The 21,453-nt window shown below is 29.7% G+C and overlaps 1 protein-coding gene across 4 annotated transcripts in view; it reads left to right on the forward strand.

Annotated features, from left to right (window-relative positions):
• LOC129606305 (SH3 and multiple ankyrin repeat domains protein 3) overlaps window positions 1-21,453 on the forward strand; it is a 291,247-nt gene that overhangs the window by 159,618 nt on the left and 110,176 nt on the right. For all 4 annotated transcript variants that reach the window (XM_055516558.1, XM_055516559.1, XM_055516561.1 and 1 more), the window contains one exon: window positions 19,742-19,759. In XM_055516558.1, the coding sequence (XP_055372533.1) occupies window positions 19,742-19,759 (18 nt within the window). The remainder of the gene's footprint in view (window positions 1-19,741; window positions 19,760-21,453) is intronic.

The raw sequence follows: 21,453 nt of genomic DNA on the forward strand, positions 1-21,453 counted from the left end.
CTTACGGCACCATACAATCGACGCATAGGTGACGATGGGCCTAGCAAGGGCCGTATATAGCCACAGTGCTATTCTGGGACTAATTCCCCAGGTCCCCCCGATGAAGCTCCTACACGTCCACAAGGCCGCCGTAGCTCTCCCGATAACTCTATCGATATGGGTATTCCAAGAGAGACGATCATCCAGGGTTACCCCCAGATACTTCACCTCCCTCGAGTAACTAATACGTTCACCAAACAGAATTGGGCTCGTTAATCTGTCCCTGCTTCTGCGTCTGGTGAAGGCGACCAAAGTGCTCTTGCTTGGATTTATATTTAACTCAACGCCTTTGCACCACCTTTCCACAACACGTAAATTTTGCTGTAGAAGATCAGAAATAGTGCTCTCAAATTTTCCCCGCACGACGAAGGCCACATCGTCAGCGTATCCCCAGACACGCGCCCCGGAGCCCCTGAGAGCAGCGATTAGATCATCCACTACAATGGACCACAGGAGGGGCGAAAGAACCCCGCCCTGCGGACATCCTTTTGCAGCGGAGATGAAGAGTATATCGTCAGCTATGGTGGACTTAATAATCCTATCCTGTAGCATCCGATTAACCCATCTGCTAGTCGTCGCATCAATCCCTCGTTTGTGCAGCGACTCACAGATGACATGATATGGGGTGTTGTCAAAAGCTCCCTCTATATCAAGGAAGCAGCCAACTGCCACCTCCCGCACCTCCAGTGAGTTCTCAAGGACCCCCACCAGACTCTGCAGAGCGAGTACAGTAGACCTTCCCGACTGATAGGCGTACTGAGATTCATGCAAGGGATTGCTTCCCAGTGCACCGTCCCGTATAAATCTATCAATCACTTTTTCCATTGCTTTCAATAGAAAAGAAGTAAGGCTGATTGGACGGAAAGACCTTGGGTGGTTGCTTGGTCGCTTACCCACCTTCGGAATATACGTCACTTTAGCCACCCTCCATGCCTGAGGGATGTAACCCCACGCATAGCTGGCGCGAAAAATTTCCAACAGTGCCCCAGCGATATGTTGGAAACCCCTCTGCAAAAATGCAGGATATATCCCGTCATCACCTGGAGATTTGAAGGGCCTGAAAGAGAAAACAGCCCATCTAATCACGCCCATGGTGAAGACCAGACGGGATCGTTGCCAGTCATCCCTCCTGGGCCAGGATGCCCTCGGTTCGATGACTGCACTTGAGTGATTCCGAAGAATCTCCGAGTCAGGAAAGTGCGTTGACGCCATAAGCTCCAACGTCTGCTTTCCGTTCTCAGTCATGGAGCCATCAGGACGTTCCATCAGGCCCAACCCGCTAACATACTTTTTGGAAAGCACTCTGTGAAGACGCGCACTGCTGGGGAGTTCATCAATGCCCTTGCAGAACGCCCTCCACGAGATTCTCTTCGCTTTTCTAATTTCTTTATTGTATTTTGTGAGTGAGTCTCTATACTCTTCCCACGAACCTGACGTCTTGGCCTTATTGAATAGCTTCCTGGTCTTTAGTCTAAGCCTTGAAAGCTCTTCATTCCACCACGGGCACTTCCTATTACTCCGCCTCGGCTTAGCACGGCAGCTCCCGTGATAGGCATTAGTAATAGCCGCCGTCAGGGCCTCGCTGGCCAGTTCGATATCCATCACCGTTCTGACAGAAGCAGGAACGGATCTAATCCCATCCATGAGGAGCGTTTCGAATTGACTCCAATCTGTGGATTGGGGCACCCGATAAATTTCTTCTGCCAGGCCCCCGGAGACCATGATATCAAACCTAATCTGCCTATGATCGGACATGGATGTCTCATTTGAGACATGCCATCCACCAACCCTACTGCCGATAAATTCAGTGCAAAGGGTGATGTCAAGGACCTCTTCCCTAATTGCATTTATGAATGTCGGTCTATTGCCCTCATTCATAATCATTAATTTATTGCTATATATAAACTCAAGTAGGCACTCACCTCTTTTGTTTATATTGCTGCTTCCCCAGACTGTGTGGTGGGCATTGGCATCACTTCCTATTATAAGTTGGAAGTTCCTCCTTCCACAAAAGTCCACCAGATCCTTCAGTTGCTCGTCCGGGTGGGCACAGTCCCCCGGGAGGTAGGATGAGCACACAATGAACTCTGTCCAGCCCCCGCAGGACTTCACCTTCACCAACGCAGCTACTTGATCCTTGGAACAGTAATCTGGAATGGGAAAATACGTTAGCCTTTTACTAAACAAAATGCAAGCCCTAGGCCTGCCCTCAGTTGTATTATCATACAATAGCTCACCTGTCAGGCCCTTAACCTGATCCTTCACTATGTAAGGCTCTTGGATAAGGGCGATATCGAGGTGATCCTTCATAAATCTATGAGCTAGAACATCAGTAGATGCCCTAGCATGCTGTAGATTTATTTGGATGCACCTCACAGCCATATTATTTTCTACGTCTCTTGTCTATGGGCTTTGACCCTTTAGACAAAGGCTTTACATGAGCCTTACCACCCATTGTCGCCTTTTTACACATCTTGGTGGGCGCCTGCCCTGCCACAGCCTCTTTTGCTGCCCCAGGTGCCATGCTAGCCCCTCCAACAGCAAACACCGAAGCAGTTCCGGGCTTCCCAATGGGCTTAAGCCCTTTTGGTTCCCCCGGGACGCTTGTATTTGGCGTGCTGGTCGATGGTCCTTCCGTTTCCCTCGCCGCCATTTTCGGAGCGACGTCAGACTTTCCAATGAGTTTTGGCTCTTTTGGTTGGCCTGAAGTGCTCGTCGTTGTCGCGGTGGGCACTGGTTTTTTATTTTGTCCTGCCCTGCCGCCAGCACCTTGAAAGGATTTTCTTCCCTTAACCCGAACGGTAACACGGAAGAAATTCAGGAAAAGTCGGAACTCCGCTTTCCGTAGATCTTCCAATCCGGAATCATCCACGGAAAAGGTGATGGAGCAGCCCCCGTCCTTTTCCTTATCCATCCTGAGCACCCTCCAGGAACTTATCTTGAGGCTGGGATTTTGCTTCCCTATCCTACTGAGAAATTTGTCCCTGGAGAGAGTGACGGTTGTCTCGTCCTTTGGTACGTAGGTGACGCAAACATGCTGTTTGGGCATGTCGTCGCCATCCAGTACCACGACATCGCAACCGTCCCAAGGCTTTATCTTCCTGCAGACACTGGTTATCCACTCCCTGGTGTTTTGATTGTTGCATGTTACGGATATCCATCCGTCCCTTTGCAACGCTGCAGTGAATTGTGGATGACAGTCCACAACCCTATCCATTTCATCCATGATGGCTACTTTGATTTTCCCCATCTGGACTTCGGATAGCCTTTTCTCTGGATGCAGTCTATGAGTGATGGCCACCTTGACCTGTGCTACTGCATCTCGATAAGAAGTCATTTTCGGGTTTTGTTGAGGAATGTTCCCAGGGACCTTTTCCTCAACATTGCCCTTCATCGATCTCTTCTTTGAGGGCCCTGCATCAGGGGTGTTGCTTTCCGACCTTTCCCTCTTTTGGGGATGGTCGGCCACATCAACCGATCCGCAGGCCTTCAGCTTTTCCAGCCTTTCCTTCTCATATCTGCGAGCTTCCTCTGCGGACATGCCATCCCTGATATAAGCCGCGATACGCCGCTTGGATGCACCAGAGAAATATTGTTTTTTTCCCCTGATGTCCAACCCCTTCAGGTCCTCCTCAGTTTTTGGGATAATAGGTCCAAGAGGATCCTGATTATCCGTCTCCATCGGAGGCGCCGCCTTTTCCTCTACTGGCGTGAGAAGGAGTTCCTCCTCTGCGTCAGTCAAGAGAAGCTCTGGTTCCGAAGACCCTTGAGCACTAAGTGGTTGTATGTAATTGTCACTGTTGTTATTGTTGTTATCCATTACTGGTCCCACGAATAGCGCGGGAAAGTAAAGTCACCCATGGCAGAGCCCGGCATACCATGGGAAGGCTTGTTTAAACTGGAGGGCGCCTGGTATCCAGAGTCCGCATACTAACGACTAAGCTCCCCCTTAGCCACGCAGTCATCGGCATATGCTGTTCCACCTTGACTTGGGACGCCTGTCGTCAGCTGACGTATAGATATAGGGCTGAAACTCACAAAGCAAGAAGCTCGCCGCGAGACATGACCACGACACGAACGTAACTTTGATCGTTTCAATCACCCCTTTATCCTCCGCCATTACCGGGGCCCACCACTAGGAGGTGACAGTGCGGTTTTGGGCCCCTGCATTAATACATGCTCTGAGGCGCTTTGGAAAATTTTTCACATTAGTGGAATACTGTTCGATGGTAATTTCATCGAGTGCCTCCCCAAATCCTGGTAACGTTTAATGACATCATAGACAGTCATTTTTTGTAACCAGTCGTTAAAATTTAGTAGATTTGTAGGTGACATTTTTGAAAATAAACCAAAATTGTCAAATTTCTAAAAAGCGTAGTGAAAGTCAACAGATCATTTGAGCTTCATAATCACAAGTTCTTAAGGCAATACAAGGTTGATAAAAAAAAGCGAAAGTTTGGACGTAAAGTCAATTTTTCAAGTTATTCATTAATTTCCTTATTTAATACTCTGCATTTCTAATTATTCAGAGACGAATTAACTTTTATTCATAAAAATTTTGAAGTGATTGGACTAATATTTAAAGTGATGTTATTCATTAACATTGTTCTAAATGTAATCTCTAAACCAAAAAAAAAAAAAAAAAAAATAGAAATTAAAGCCAACCGAACAGATAATTGTGGAATAAGATAGAAGAGGTTTTTCAGCTAATATCGGAGAGACAAAATTTATCATTCTGGAACAAACTAAATGTCCTATATTTCTAGTATCAAATTACCTGAACAAGATCTTATTCCACATTATAATCCACTAGCATCAACTTAAAAACACTAGAATGAATTAAGCTAGAATAAAGTGAAAAGAGAATCATATGCAAATACTCAATTCTTTAGCACTTGTGTAATATTAAAATCAAGGTTTTTTATTGATTTTTTGAAAGTACGTTGTTTGTTTTTAACACAAATAAAAAGTAGAGTATGTCATGTATGTACTCATGTTAAAATTAAATTTTCAATTTAAACTTTTATATTTATAGTTTTCAATTTAAAATAGATTTTTTTCATCATTTGTGATTCGTGAAAATTAAAAAAAATTCCACTAATTCCAATATTTCTATAAATTTGATCAAATCCACTTTGATTTCTACTGAATGGAACTTCAGTTTCCTTAAGCTCCATTAGGTGTTGGAACCTAATTCTTTAAATTCTATCCTTTTAAAATTTAGAAAAAGATATTTAAAATTATCTATGGTAAAAGATCTCTTATAATCCAACAAAAAGATTCGAAACCTAAAATCACTAGCTAAAGGTTATCTGAAATTCAATTGGGTGTCCTAAATTACAAAATTAAAACAAATAAATTTTTGTAGAAAATTTTTTTCTTTTATATTTTTGTTTTCTACATTTTTTAAATTGCGTAGAGGAAAAAAAAGTTTCAAGTGCTGTTGTGATTTCGTCGAGTTTTTGATACAAAAGAAAGAATAAAAGAAGAGTTTTTTTTTTGTTATAAAAAAATTTCCTCTTGATTTTCTCTAGATGATATTCGAAAAAGAAAAATGGAAACTTCTTGATTTTTTTTTTGTTATAACTTCTTTAGAATATTCGACCAAACGTAAGTGTATACAGTTTTTTCCTCTTTTGCTTGCAAACGGATCTCTAAACCACATAGGAAGACCAACAATATTTTTTTTTTGAAATGTTTAAGTTGAGCTCTAAATAAAATTCTTTCATATTTTACTACAAGTGTATGTTCTCTTAAATGCATAGTGGCATGTGTGTGTTAAGAAAAGGATGGTGAAAAGGCCAATAAAGATACAACGAATATGAGGAGGCTATTGTTATCAGTTTCTTCTATTTTTATAAAAAAAAGGTCAATGTTTTCGTGAGAAATATGAGTTTAAAAAATATATTATGTTTTATATAAACTTTTTTTTACTTTAAAAAAGAAGAGGCGAAAATGAGGTGGATTTCGTTTTGATAATATCCTTAAAAAAAAGGATAAATGCGATCAAGTTTTACTTTTAAAAATTTTCCAATATAGCTTAGTTAATAATAAAAATAAGGGGGGAGGAGGAGGAATTACAGGAAAGAAGAATATTTCGAAGGTGGGTATCAGATATAGTTTTAAAGATCTCGCAAAAATCAATACACTAATAAAAAAAAAATAAAAGTAGCATTATTCGAATTCGTAAAACCAAGTTTTCTTTATGCTATAATTCATTTCTGGCATAATTTAATTTGTATAGCTATAGCCAAAATTACCTACCCATAGGTAGAAGAGATAGCCATAGGTAGAGAGAGAGAGACGATCATTTCTGTAATATTGTAAAAATTTTCTCCTCAATTTGCTCTGACAATTTTGTATTAACTGAATCTGATCCATTTATTTGGATTTTATTGCAACATTTGGCTCCAGCTCTAAACCAAAAATTCATGATTAAAAAATTTCAATTTTCTCTATTTCGAATTGAATAAATTCCGAATTTAAAGTTATAGCGTGTAGCGTTTGAGACTTTGCAAAACCATTAATTACAAACCATTTGTCTAGATAATTACATTAATTACGCCTATATTACAAAAAAACTCTGAAAACTCATGTTCTACTATAAAATTCAATTAATCGATCGAATAATAGAATTCAATTTAATAATGGATTTCATTTTTCAATTAAATTTCTATATCAAATTTAAAAATTTGCTTTCAAAACTCAAATCAGTTATTTTAAAATTTCCCATGATTATGAAAAAAATTTAAAAATTCGACGGACAGTTATTATAAAAAAAAATTCAAATATATTCTCTACATCTCTCCACTTTAATATATAGAAAAACCAGATAAAACTTAAAAATCCTTTTGATTTTGTTGCTTCCAAAGAAAAAGTAAAACAGCTTGAATATTCGGATTTTATAAAATTTTATGCTGTAGGGTAAAAATTAAATAAGATGAAAATTATTTGAATTGGAAAATAAAATTTTCATTACTAAAATGTGTTTGTGTTTTTGTTTTTTTCTGAAATGGTAAAAGAATCCTTTATAAAGTGGATATTTTCATAAGAAAATGAGACCATAGAATCAGAAGAAAATAAAACGGTTTTAAAAGGCTTTTTATATAAATTTCACTATTTTATATAAGTGAGTATGTGTATATTATGAGAATTAGCTCATTATAAGTAAGATTATGTACGGGAAAGCTTCTTTGAGTATAGAAGAATAACTATATAAATACATATACATACAAACATATTTCTTAAATACAGTTTTTTCGGTCTAGCGTCCTTTTGTTTTTTCTCTATTATTATTATGGTTATTGTTATTGTTTTATTTTGTTCCTTATTTCTTATATATAAGAATTTTTTTTTGTGAGTAAGGATATTCAGTATAGTGTTATGGCAAGAAACTTTTTGAGGATTATTATGGGTTTATTATGTCTATATATTTGTATAAGTGTATAAAATAAGTAGATATAGATAACATTATGAATACATTATTGTAAGTTTAGTTAAGAATGTTTTTAAAAGGTTTCTGGGGTTTCAATTCTAGCTTTCCTGAAAAAACAAGTAGAATTGTGTGTATATTTTCGGTAACATTATTTTTTTTTTTCATTTTCCAATGAAAAGATTATAAAAAAAAAATTATTTTTTTATTTTTTCAAGAAAAATTCGAGGTTTTGAACTTTGTTCTATATTTTATTTTTTTTAAAAATTAGTATTCGTGAGAGTATATTGCTCTATATTTGCTTATTTATTAATATATATGAATATATACTAGTATATACTACATATATCTATATATATAGATTTCTTTGTAAATTGCATTAAATTTTATTAAGGATGAAGTCACTAAGTTTGAATATTATTCTCCTTTTTATTTCATTTCCTTTTCTTAATAAAACAAATGCTCTAGTCCTCAATAACAATTGGATGAAATGTAAATTTGAATTGGAATAAAAAGAAGAAAACATATTTACATACCCATATATGTGTATATATTTGTATAAATGTCACAAAGGATCTCTAATTTATATTTGAATCACACTGAAGGACCTTTAATTTAGTTATTTATAAAAAAAAATTCTTTTTTGATTTTAGAATAATAAAAAAATTTATTCTTTAAATAATATAGCAGGCAATAAAGAAGTGGAAGCAGGCGGTATCTAATGGGGATGTTCGAATAAAAAATTTATTGTACAAATCAATTCAATTCGAATAGCAGATTGCCACAAAATATTTTCTTTTTCATATTTTAACAATAATAATCTCATTAGTTAAAAGGAAATCATGTTTGTATGTCGGTATTTTTATTAAATTTTAAGAAAATGAATGTTTTTATTTGTATAAATTTCGCTTGGGAATAATGAACATTTACTATGATTTTTAACAATTTTGATTTTAATTTATAATTGAGTATGTTTAAATAATTTAAATTTCAAATAATAAGAATATCAAAAAAATGAGAACGAAAAAATTTTATTATGCATAATAAATAATTCCAAAAAAAAAACACACTGAAAAAAAATATTACTACATCTGCCATAGTTTTACAAACTCTTAGTGACAAAAACCCGTAGAAATCGGGATGAGGCGCATTCTTAACATTTATTGCTATTTTTTTTATCTTATGTTCCCAAAAAATGGAAGTTGTTTTCATAACTCAGAGTTATATATTATTGTAGGTGCGCATATTGTTCTCTCAATTTATTTCACTCAATGCCATGTAACTTGACTAAAGCATTCTCTTCCCAGATTTTATATATATGGGAATATAATATATCCATAAAATTGACCAAATCATCAGCATATATTTTAGCTATTACAGCAATGTTTTATTGCTGCACAAAAAAAAAACATTATAGTGAAAGTTTTAAGTGGATATGTTCTGTTACAGAAACAGCGTTATTATTTAGCTAAATTTTCAATGTTGCGCAGTAATTTTAGAAGTGTTTTGTTTGTCATATGTACACATGAAAAATCTCGCAAGGTCAAAGTAGTCATAAAATCTAGTTACATTTTATATGAAACAAATCAGCTATGTATACCACGATATAATAAATATGAATTCAATATGGAGGCAGATATATCGCTAATTTTGTAATTTTTTTAGCAAATTCTGATATAGAGTTCTTGTTCTGTTTTTGGATACCAAAGTAACAACTATTTTTTTTTCAGTGCAACAATCCTGCACAACAAACTCATTTATTTATCAATCTGGTGTATTTAACCTACTTAAAGAGAAGTTGACTTAAGTAAAATTAAGGAATTCGTAAAAAATACTTTGCTTATATGTGAGAGAGTTTCCTCATAAGAAAATTTTAAACACATTATGCTTTTTACTTTGCTGATTTTAATTTTCAGTAGACTCAAAAGCCTGCATAATTGTGGAATATTTTGAATCCAATTCGACCACCATTTTTTGTAAATTTTTATTTTATAACTGACAACATATTTGAAGGGTTTCTTTAGTGTTGTAATACATGATATTATCGTATATAATGCAAAAAACACTGTGAATGTGCTTTTTTTATTGAAGATATGTAAATTTTTTTAATTGAATATGCCAAAAAATTTTAAACTATTTAAATTATAAATTGAAATAAATTTGCGCGTATAAAATATGCAATAAGTACGTAATTAAATATAATGTCTGCCTTCTAAATATTTATTAAAAATATTAAAATCGCTTAGCTAAAATATTTATTAAATTATTTTGAATGTGTCATTAAAATTTAATGAATTTTTAATTAATATCAATTATTTATAAATATTTATAGTTTTTGACATTCATTATTATTTATTAATAAAAACCTAAAATGTTGGTTTTGAAAAGTTTTTTACTTTTAATTTTTTAATGTTTTAAATATGCTTCGATAATTACTGAGAAAAATAATTTAGGATTTTAATTGAAATTAATTGAAAATAATTTTGTGTACTTGTGTAAGTAAAAGGACATGTAGGTGTTTATGTACTTGTACATTATATTTATATAGTCGCATAGAATGTCTAGAAATTATTAAAACCAAGCAAAATTATGATTTTTTAGACAAATCAAAATTTCAAAGCATATATTGTATGTAAAATAAGGTTTCTGTAAGAAATAAAGTTCGTTAAACCAAAACAAAAGTTTTGGTTTGTAAAGTAGCACTTTTCCCTTCAATAAGTGAAAAAAACAATCTGTTACTTTATTTAAATTACACTAGAAGTCCCTAGTGCGATTCGCGCTGAATTTCAATATGGTGGAGATCAATTTCAATCGTTTTTGAGCTACGACTTATTGAAAAAAAATTACCAGATTTATCAATACATGCTTATAACTTCGGAACCGTCCGAAATAGAGTAACTATGGGTAGTTTGTTTAAAGACGATTGATTGTTTTTATTTACCAAAATATTTCAAAAATTACATACATGTAGGATGACACGAAAAAAATTGAAAGAAGCGTTAGCGTATTGTTCGAGTTCGAGGGTTAATTGCGTCAATTAAGCTAAATAATTATCTTTTTTGACGGAATGGTATTTACTGTTGCCTTTATGCATTTATAGAAATTTGGAAAAGTTTTTAGTTTGAGAAATATGTGGTGCCGAAAATTCGAATTTTACAAATTTCGAAATGCGATAAGTATATAGCAGAAAAACGATTTCAAAAATTTGAAGAAAACCGATTTGAGATTAAAGTCAATTTGTATTTTTAATATTTAATTATGCCTATATTGTTTTTTTTGTTTTAACACAATTTTTCTGATGACTAGTACAATAATTTTATTTTTAGTTTCATTTTGAAAGTTTGCAATTTCAATTTGAAAATTAAAATTATTTTTGCTTTCATTAAAGCCATAAATGAGGAATAAGTTATTGATGAGAAAAACAAACTATTTATCCCTTTAGAAGTTAATCCCAAAAATACAGCTTTGTTAATAAGTCACTGTTGAATGTTTTTATAACTAATACCGTCGGTATTTTCAGGCAAAATTTATTTAATAACATGACAAAATTTTAGAAATTATGTAGCCGTTTTTGTACAATTTTTGGATCTTTAAAAAAACCCTTGAATGTGAACACACAGATACGATTGATTTTGTTCGTTTATAGGGATGTTTGTTTTGAGAAAATGTTTCAAAAATTTATAAATTTTTGAGACGAAGCTTCGTTATTTTTCCGAACACCATGAAGCGAAACAAATACAACACTTTCTTTTACATATTTTTTGAGAGCACATAATTGCGAACAAATTCAACTTAAATTTTTATAAGATTAAAACTGGTACTTATTTTTGTTAATTCAAATTCGAAAAATTATATTTTTTTTTTCAATACAGTATTGCTCTACAATTTATAACATACTAAAATTCATATTTTACATAAAAAATCTTAGTCATATTATTTTGAATTTTTCAAAAAATTCAGTAGTTAAATAAATTTTAATATTGTTTAAGTAACTACTGAATATTTTAGAGTGCCTATATACAAAAAAAATATTGTAGTTTATTCATTTGTATTCATTCGGCTTATTTATTTTTCCTAGAAACTTGTTAATCATGTTGTCGTAATTAATTAAGATATCAAAAATAAAATAGAATAAAATCAGGTTTTATTAAATATTTTATATTAAATAAATTTATTTTTTTTTGTTAAATCATAATATAAACGCTAAATATTTTATTTTTGGTTTTTAATTTAAAAATGATGACGTGCATTATTAATGTTAATTTTGTAGAATACGGTACAAATATTATTTACTATAGGAAATTGTTTATATAAGCCTAGTGGTTTTTATTGGAATTATTAGAGTTGACATGCCAGTTTTTTTTTTGTTTTAAATTTAACTAATGTTTTCATATTTTCGATTTTAATTTTTTTTAATTATCTATAATCTACTTAAGGACGTTATTATATGATTAATATTATAATTAAAATCTATTATGATGACAAATTATAAGACACTTAATAATAAAATTATGCAAAGTTTTATTTAATTAATATTAATATTAGGTCTATCCGGTGTATAATGATTTTTTTCTGTTATATTTTTTAAAAAAATCACATCGAATCTTGTATGTTTATTATAATTTTATATAGCAGTTATGCATCATATCGTGAAAATAATTGAAATTTTCAAGTTCATTATAATGTTAGAATTTTAATTCGAATAAAAAATTTGGTTAAGTATTAATTAAAATTCAAGATTTCGTGGAAATCTACTTATGTTTTTGTTAGAAGTTTTAATATTGATTTGCATAGTTATAAAACAAGAAAGAAACTTATTTTTATCTGGAATATCAAAATATATTCATACATTATATATATACTTTTTTCGCACTGTTAGTATGTATATGACGTACATATATTTAGGAAATTTTAGTAACAACTTTTATATTGGAAATTTAATTATGTTTTAGGCTATGACACAGTCCCGTAAAGTACGCTAAGTTTCTATTTTAAAGGTCTTCGATTAATTCTTTTAGAAATAAGTTGGGTCAAACCAATGGTTTGTATTGTAGCACTCTTCCCTTCAACAAGTGAAAATTATGCTTTAAATACAGTCTATGTATACCTATCACACTATTAAAATTATTTTCATTCATATGCAAAGCAATTTCTAGGATTGCATATATTTAGGATGACGCATATATGCAGCCTTTGAAATAAAGCAAAAATTAATATAAAGAGCGGTTAACATAATGCTCGATTTTAAGGTTTAATTGTATCAGTTAAGAAAAATAATTATATTTTTTAATGTCATGAAATTTACCGTTAGCCTTTTGCGTTTATAGAAATTTGGAAAAGCTTGCGGTTTCGGAAATACAGGGTGTCAAAATTTGAAATTTCACAAATTTCAAGAGGCGATACCTTGAGAGGGGCTGGAGATGGAAAAAAATTATCTTCTAACAAAATGAATTATTTGTAAATGTCTAAAAGCCCCTAAAATTTCAAGTTTCTACAGGCAGGGGTCTAGAAGAAAAACGACATCAAAAATTTGGAAAAAAAGGACTTTAGATAACGGTAAATTTGAACGGCCATATTGTTTTCCTAAAGTTTAACTATAGTATACCGCGCTAGAGGAAGCAAGCCACTGCCTTTCTGCGTTTGCAAAATTTCAAAAATGCTTATGGTTTCATTGCAACAAATAGTTAAAAAAGGCCATTTTTAGGGTTTTGGGGGGTATAACTTCTAGAGGGGGGGAAATTGGTAAAAATTTTGTTCTACGAAAATAAGTTTCTAGTAAAGATCTATGTAGGTGTTAAATTTCAGCTTTCTATCTTCAAGAGTGTAGATGTTTTTTAAACAAAAAAAGTGTCCACGGACGGACTGATGGACGGACGGACGGACGGACGGACGGACAGAGTGAAACTAATAAGCACTTTTTTTCAAAATTTTTTTGGAAAAGTGCTAAAAAGTGCTAAGAAGACTATTATTTAAATAATCAACATGTTTGAATAACAAGGTCTAGTAATTTATGTATAACTGTTCAAAATCTGTTCTTTTACCGTAGAATTTGCAGCATATATTTGCAGGATTCTAAACCTTTTTGGCATTATGAATGCATATATTGGCTGTGTTTGTATATAATGTTTATTAAACTTCTTAGTTTTTATAAACCTGCAAAATTTTTGGTTTGAAAATTTTATATTTCCTATAACAGCCTTAATCTATAGGAATGTTTCAAAAAAAGGAAATTTTTTAGTCTCTAGATTTAGTAATTTTTAGTTCTAAAAGCTTAAAAATTTCGCATAAAATTTGAAATATTTGAAAGTTTTGAAAACGAAGGATTTATTGTTAATATAGAAGTAAATATAAAATTATAAAATTTAATGTCGACATCAAAATATTCCTCTTAAAAAAATACATATTATTTACATAATTATAAATAATTTAAATGGATTTAAATTTTAAAGTACAATAATGTAATATAATGTCATTATGTAAATTAAAATATTTCTTTTTAAATACAATGTAAATTTAAGTAGTATGTACATAATAAATCCTTAAAGTATAAAGGTTCTTTAATTACAATGACGCCGTCGCCATATTCATATTATTTTAAGAAGTAAAAAAAAAAAAGTTGGGTCAAACCAGTGGTTTGTATTGTAGCACTTTTCCCTTCAACAAGTGAAAATTCTGCTTTTAAATACAGTCTATGTATACCTATCACACTATTAAAATTATTTTCATTCATATACGGAACAATTTCAAGGATTGCATATATTTAGGATGAACGATTTTGCAGTCTTTGAAATAAAGCGAAAATAATTTTAAAGGGGGCTTATCATAATGCTCGATTTTGAGGTTTAATTGTGTGAGCTAAGAAAAATAATTATATTTTTTAATGGAATTGAATTTACCGTTAACTTTCTGCGTTTATAGAAATTTGAAAAGCCTTGCGGTTTCGGAAATAGAAGAAGGCAAAAATTTAAATTTAACAAATTTCGAAAGGCAACAACTTGAGAGGGGATGGAGGCGGGAAAATTTTTCTTCTCAAGAAATGAGCTATTTATTAGTGTCTAAAAGTTGTTTAAATTTCAGACTTCTACAACCTGTGGTCTAGAAGAAAAACAACATCAAAAATTTGAAAAAAAAAAAAAAACGGATTTAGGATAACGGTAAATTTAAACGGCCATTTTGTTTTTTTTTACAGTTCAAGTATGGCATGCCACGGTAGAAGAAGCAACCCACTGTTTTTCAATGTTTGCAAAATTTGAAAAATGCTTATGGTTTCACTATGCAGTGGATAATTAAAAAATGCCATTTTACGAAATAAGTTTTTAGTAAAGCTCTATGTACGTATGAAATTTCAGGTTCCTATCTTCAAGAGTGTAGTAGTTTTGTGAACATGTCCACAGACGGACGAACGGACGGAATGAAACTAATATGCATTTTTTTTTCAAATTTTTTTGGAAAAGTGCTAAAAAATCAACAATAAAATTATCAAGGATAAAAATTTTATATGTGTACATGAAGTTGATGGTACCTACACCCACACAAATATTAGAGACGTAGGTATACATACCATGATATAATATGAAAGTAGTTCTGAGTCGTTAAGTTTAAAAAAGTATGAAACATATTATATATGTATGTATGTATATTATCACTATGTATGTGTTTGAACATTTTGTATCGATTTACTTATATGTATATGTACGTGTTCTATACTTATATATACTTACATACATATTGTTTAAGTCTAGGTATTGTTATTATTATTTTATTACGAGTGTTTTTATTTCTTGAGAAATTTTCCCCATCCCTTCAATGTAAAGTATGATTTTAATTGAAAATATTTATGTACACACGTATGTACAATATATTGCTAGGAAACGATATATTAAATTTAGTGAACAATAAATAATAATATTTTTTTTTTTGCAAATTTAATTTTTTTAGTACATATGTATTATTCAAACAGGTTTACTACATTGTAAAATGTTATGTAGGTGCATTTATATAAGGTACATACAAATTAATTCTGTAGCGAAAAATAACATAAAATGCCATCTAATTCTTAAGATAGTTTTTTCTATAGTTTCAAAATTAAATTCGTCTTAATTTTACTTAAAAATGGTTAAGCAATCATTATTTTAAATAGCATGTGCGAATTAATTTTAATATTATATGGCATGGATAGGAGATATTTTGGCTGAAATCTTAAATTTTACACATTTCTCCTAAATAATATTATTCCAATAAGGGCTTTAAATTCAAATGCAGAAATATTGTTTAAGTTTAAAAATTTTAATATTATTATATAGGTTTCATAGGATTAGGTTTAATTGTTGTTTTTATTATTGTTTTTAGTAACAAATTGATTATCAACTTGATTTATCAACTCTTTTGAACTTTTTGTCCTTAAATCTAAACAACATCGTCCTTTGGCGTTATCTTAATATTCATAAGCTTATTTATTAATAATTTTCAAAATGTTTCCGACAAACTAATATAAATTTTTTTTTTTGGTTTTGACTGAGACTGAAATTCAATCAGAATTTTATTTCCGATATACATTTTGAATCTATTGTAAGCTGATACATGAATACTTTTCCAACAAGTTTAAAATCTGAACTTTATCAATTCTTTAGTAAAAAATCAATAAGATATTTCGGCTAAAGTAACAGTTTTTCAAATCAATATGGTCTAAATAACTAGTCTAAATGCAAGTGCTGATACATCAGTACAATGTTATTAGTGCTCAAGGTGGAAGAAAAATAATTTGCTTCTGTCGTCGGCAGCTAATTGATTTCATTTACTTCACCTATACTAGTCAGAAAACGGGCGACTTTAATCTGAACAAAAAAACACTTCGAAAAATATTTGTTTTGCAACTGACACCTTTTTATTAAATTAAGATTGGAACTAGTTTTTAGTATTTTTCCTAAAATTTTAATTTTAATTTCAAAATACAAAATTTTATTATATTTCAAAATTAGAATTGATGAAACTTTTCAGATTATTTTCAAATGAAATTAAATTAATTAAATTCATTTTTAATCAACTCCTTTACCGTCTTAAAAAACAATTAATTAATTATTCGTTTAATTTTTTTCTTTATTGCGTTTTTAATAAAATTAATTAGTACAAGTGTTTTAAACTTTTCTGGTGTAATTTCTTAAATTCATGAAAAAAAAAAATTTTTGTTCTAAAAAAAAAAAAAAATTTGTTTTTTTATCCAAAGATTAATGAGAATTTTTTGGAAATGTTTTAATTTAGTTTTGGTCATAAAATATTATTTTATTCATTTTAAATACTATTTAGTAGATCGTTAAAAAGTAATTTATGTTTTGGATTAAAATTAAAGTGAATTGAATGTCAGAATATTTTATTAGTGGTTTTTGAACTTTATGAAATTCAATTAAGCTCTTAGTATATTAGAATATTTACAAAAGTTTTATAATTGTAAAATTGCTAAATTATTATTCTATTTTCAATATACATACTTAAATATACATACATACAATATGGTTTAACAATAAATCTAATATTTAATAGCAATGTTTTTGTAAATAATGTGTATTTGAATAATTTTGTTGAGGTTTATTAAAACAGTGATTAAAATTTATGACATTATTACGAATAAATATGTATACGCACAGTACTACACACATATTTCTATACACATATATTCATAAATGTACTTTCATGTTTCATGTACCACAAAACAATTTTAAATATTGTAAAAAACGTGCTTCACATTTTTCAATTGATTATAAGACTAAACAACAGAGTTGGTAAACATTTTCGTAATAATGTCTGAGCAGGAAAAAATATTACAAATTTTCTTTTATAATCTAGAGAAAGAATATAAATTTTACATTTATGGCTTTTAACTATCACAAATTACTATCAGAGACGCCGTAAAATTTTGTTGGGAAAATTTTTGTTCTTAATATTGAAATGTTCAAAGTGATAACATTTTTGCATTTTACGGCACTAAATTAAAAATTAAAAAAATCATTATTAGATAAAGAGAGCGTTCCAAGAATTACAAATGTTTGGCATAGTGTAATTATTTTCAGATCACATAATTAATAAATATTAAAATCATAGTAAATAAAAAACAATAGTTTAAATCTAATGTTAAATTTTTCAATTAAAAATATTTAATTTTTTAATGCATTAAGGGAAAAATAAGAAATTGCACTTAAAAAGGAGCTTCTCTTCATAACGCAATTCACCAACGTCTGCATTTTCTATCCTTTTCATTCAAAATTGAAATTTGGCTACAATCCAAAATATTTTGCATTAGAGAAACTTTTAATTGTTGTATTAGAGACTCTGTTATATAGGCAAGGTTAGTCGGCAGTGTGAAATTGATTATTTGAAATAATCAAGTGATATTTTATGATTGTTGGTAAGAGCATTATTTCAAAATCACATACAACAAGATACATATAATTTTCATTATAAAAAATAATGAGTAAAATTGTGGGCAGTTTTTACTTAAAAATGCTTAAATTTGCTTTAAATTTTCATTTCACTTCAATCTTTTATTATCATTGAAAGTTGATTTAAGTGATTTTATATTCTAATTGCAATTTTCTTTGTTGGATATTTTATTTTGACACTTACATATTTGATTTAAAATTTTCGAAAAAGTTTTTTGTTGTGTTTTTTTATTAGAAATTTATGTTTCATATTATATAAAATGAAAATAATTATTTTTTTTTAAAGATTATTAAAAATTAATGTGAAAAATAATAATTACTTATACATTTATGGGAATGTATGCATAAAGAATACAAATAGACTAAAAAATTATTTTAAAAATTATGGATGAAAATTAAAAATTATGGATTCTAATTTTTTCTTCAAGGATGACTTGAAGAAAAAATTAGAAAAAAAAAAAACGGCATGAATGAAGCCAACTTATTCAGTTCGATAAATTAATCGTTTATTTTTTTAATTTCATATTGAATTTCAAAATATTGGCCACAGGTATTTTTTATATTTCGGAACATAGCGAAGAAATATAAACAACGTGTCACGAACAACAAATTTAGCTTTGTTTTCTCTAATTGGCAAAACAAGGGATTTTGTTTACAAGCTCAAAAAAATGTCTTATTTAAGGCCAGAAAATTGCACGATTTAGTAGACATTTCAAACATCCAATTTATTAAAAAATATTGGAAACTGAAAATGTTAATAAATTAGAATAATTGTGTGAACGTTCATCTCTCCAATGGGAAATAATAAACCAAACTGAGTTGATTTCATATTCGGCAATGATAATAAATCAAATATAAAGTAATGTCAAATATAAAAGCAAGTGAAATAAAAAAACAAACAAATTTCCCGTTATGTAACATATTATGAAATTTAGAAATTTTATGTATTATGAATTAGAAATCACAAATTTAAAAAATATTAAGATTTTTATTTGTAAGATATCGTAACTCAACAAATCTTGAAATTAAGTAAATATTTTGAGTTTTGGTGCACTTTAAATCTAATTTAATATTCAAATTTTAAATTACACTGAATATTTTTTGTGTATACATGAAAAATCAATTTGAATTTGTAAATAAAACGTAATGTAAGAATAAGTTTAAATTGTGAATTTTAATTGTAGAATATTGGAAAAAAGAGAAAGTACCGCCGTCGTTTAAAACCGCGCGTCGTTTAATTGGCTTAAATTCTCACCTGACTTTTATGAAAATTTAAGTTAATTTTGACTGCACATTAATCGCTGCCGACGTAGTCAAATAAAATTCAATTTAAGTTTTAAAGTAAATTAAAATTCACAATTCTTCATTTGTGTGTTTTTTATTTATTTTCAACAATTATTTTAAGTAAATATTTTATTTTTATTTATAAAATTTAAATATATTTTATTTCTTTTATATAATTATATTTTTTCTTTCTTTTTCTTTTTAATTTTTGCTTTAAATGTGTCTATATGTGTATGCGCTTCTTATATTTACATCTGGGATGTTATGGGATAAACACAAATACACAAAAAACAAATACCATAAACGTTGATATATAAAAAAATTTAAAAATGTTACAAATCTATTCATAAAATTTTTATTACAATAAATTCACACAAACAAACCAAAAAAAAAATGTTGTTTGTAAAATACGATCTGGTTATTTAAATATTTTTGTTTCGGACGATTTTGTAACAAAATGTTTATTGGGATAATAAATATACATTATGTATACGCACTTCTGGTGACCACTGATTTTGCAAAACAAAAAAAAACGATGTAAATGCTATCCCAGGTCGCATTTTGGTTTAAGGTTGGTGAAGGTTTTTATTTTTTTAGTTTTAATTATTTACTTTAAATATTGCATGACCGCTTTGTTTTTAAAGTTAAGTTTTTATTTTTAATAACAATTTTAAATTTATTAATTACAAGTTTTTTCATTATTTTTCTAATATTTTTAGCTAAGGTGTAGTTATGGTACTTGTATTTTATATTATCAATTCTATTAAATTTTTTTAAACTCATTTGCAAGCAAAATTTTAATGAATTTTGGGGAATTATACTAAGTGTTACTATTTTATAAAAAATAAAACAAAAAATTAATTTTTTCATAATAATTTAAATGGCACAATTTTTCTTGTGATTTGAATAAAAGCTTTCTATGTTTAACTTTCATATTTATTTCTAAAAGCTTTATTGTTTTTTTGATAATGTTCTCATAAGTGAGCATTAAAATTTTACAAATTCACAATTTTATTTTCAAGCGCTTACACGATTATTTTATGTTTAAAATTCACCTTATAATTTTAGATTTTAATTTATTTTTATTAGTAAAAAACTCAACGGCGAACACCAAAGTGCTACTGCACATTCCAATTATAAATCCCAAGAACACAAATTTCAAATGTTCTATTTCAATGATATGATGATGAAGAATATCTTGATTTCTATTCTCAATCACACCTCCTTCAAAAGCGTCCTCAAAAACTTCTTCTTCGATTTTTTTAGATATTCCGGATTCCGAAATTCTCCAAAGGTATTCGTCAAGGACTTCTAATAATGGTGAATGCTTTCTTATTGGATATGATACAAAAGTGTTGCTATAACATAAATCAGAGAGTATAAATAATGGCCTTTTTGAAAGCTGTTGTTGTTTTAAAAGAAATTTAGCTCGATCAGAGTCTGCAATATATCCGTATTGACGGTTTAAAGATGCTCGATGTTCCTTATACGTTTCTAAGTCTATGGCTGGTATCACGTTTTTTAGAATATCTTCTGACATCTGTTGTACAATATCATCAATTTCATATTTATAAATATAAAGGCGTATATCTGATTCTATTAAATCTTGCAGAGATCGAATCGGCTCCTTGAAAACTGTTGCAGCTAAAAAGTTGGATAATTTTGCATAATAAAGATTGGTTAAAATGAATCCAAGTAAATATTGCATACACAAAATCAAATGTTTTTCAAATTTATTTTGTGATTGCAGTTTCCAACTATTTATTTGCTTAGGTATAAACAATACATTGCAAATACCATCTAAGAATGATTTTCCAAAGTCCAATTGCGCTGGTTTTGTTCCAAATTTTGTAATCAATAAATGTATGATTGTATAATAAATAACTACAATTATTAAAAGCTTCCAGACTGTTGAATCGAAGGGCAATAGAATATAATAACTTCTTTCAATTTCCGAACTGTAAGGCAAAAATAAGCACCCTGGAAATTTTTCTCTTGGAAATGTATAACTTACGTTACTGTCTATGACATCGTTAGGATTAATACAAATTTCTGAAATATTTTTCTTTATATTTTGAACAGAGCTTGAATAAGTCGCATTAATATTGAAGTGTATAATTTCTGATGATGCATTGACATGCTCATAAAATATTTGCAGAGGTATTACACTAGTGCCAGTGAGTTTTTTTTGCCCATTCTTCTTCTTGATGACAAAAGCCCGGGGAAAATCGTTCTCGTTAACGCATGTTTTAATAATTATTCCAT

The sequence above is a fragment of the Condylostylus longicornis genome, unplaced genomic scaffold, assembly GCF_029603195.1.
Source record: "Condylostylus longicornis isolate FDR11 unplaced genomic scaffold, ASM2960319v2 ptg000018l, whole genome shotgun sequence".
Taxonomy (NCBI): domain Eukaryota; kingdom Metazoa; phylum Arthropoda; class Insecta; order Diptera; family Dolichopodidae; genus Condylostylus; species Condylostylus longicornis.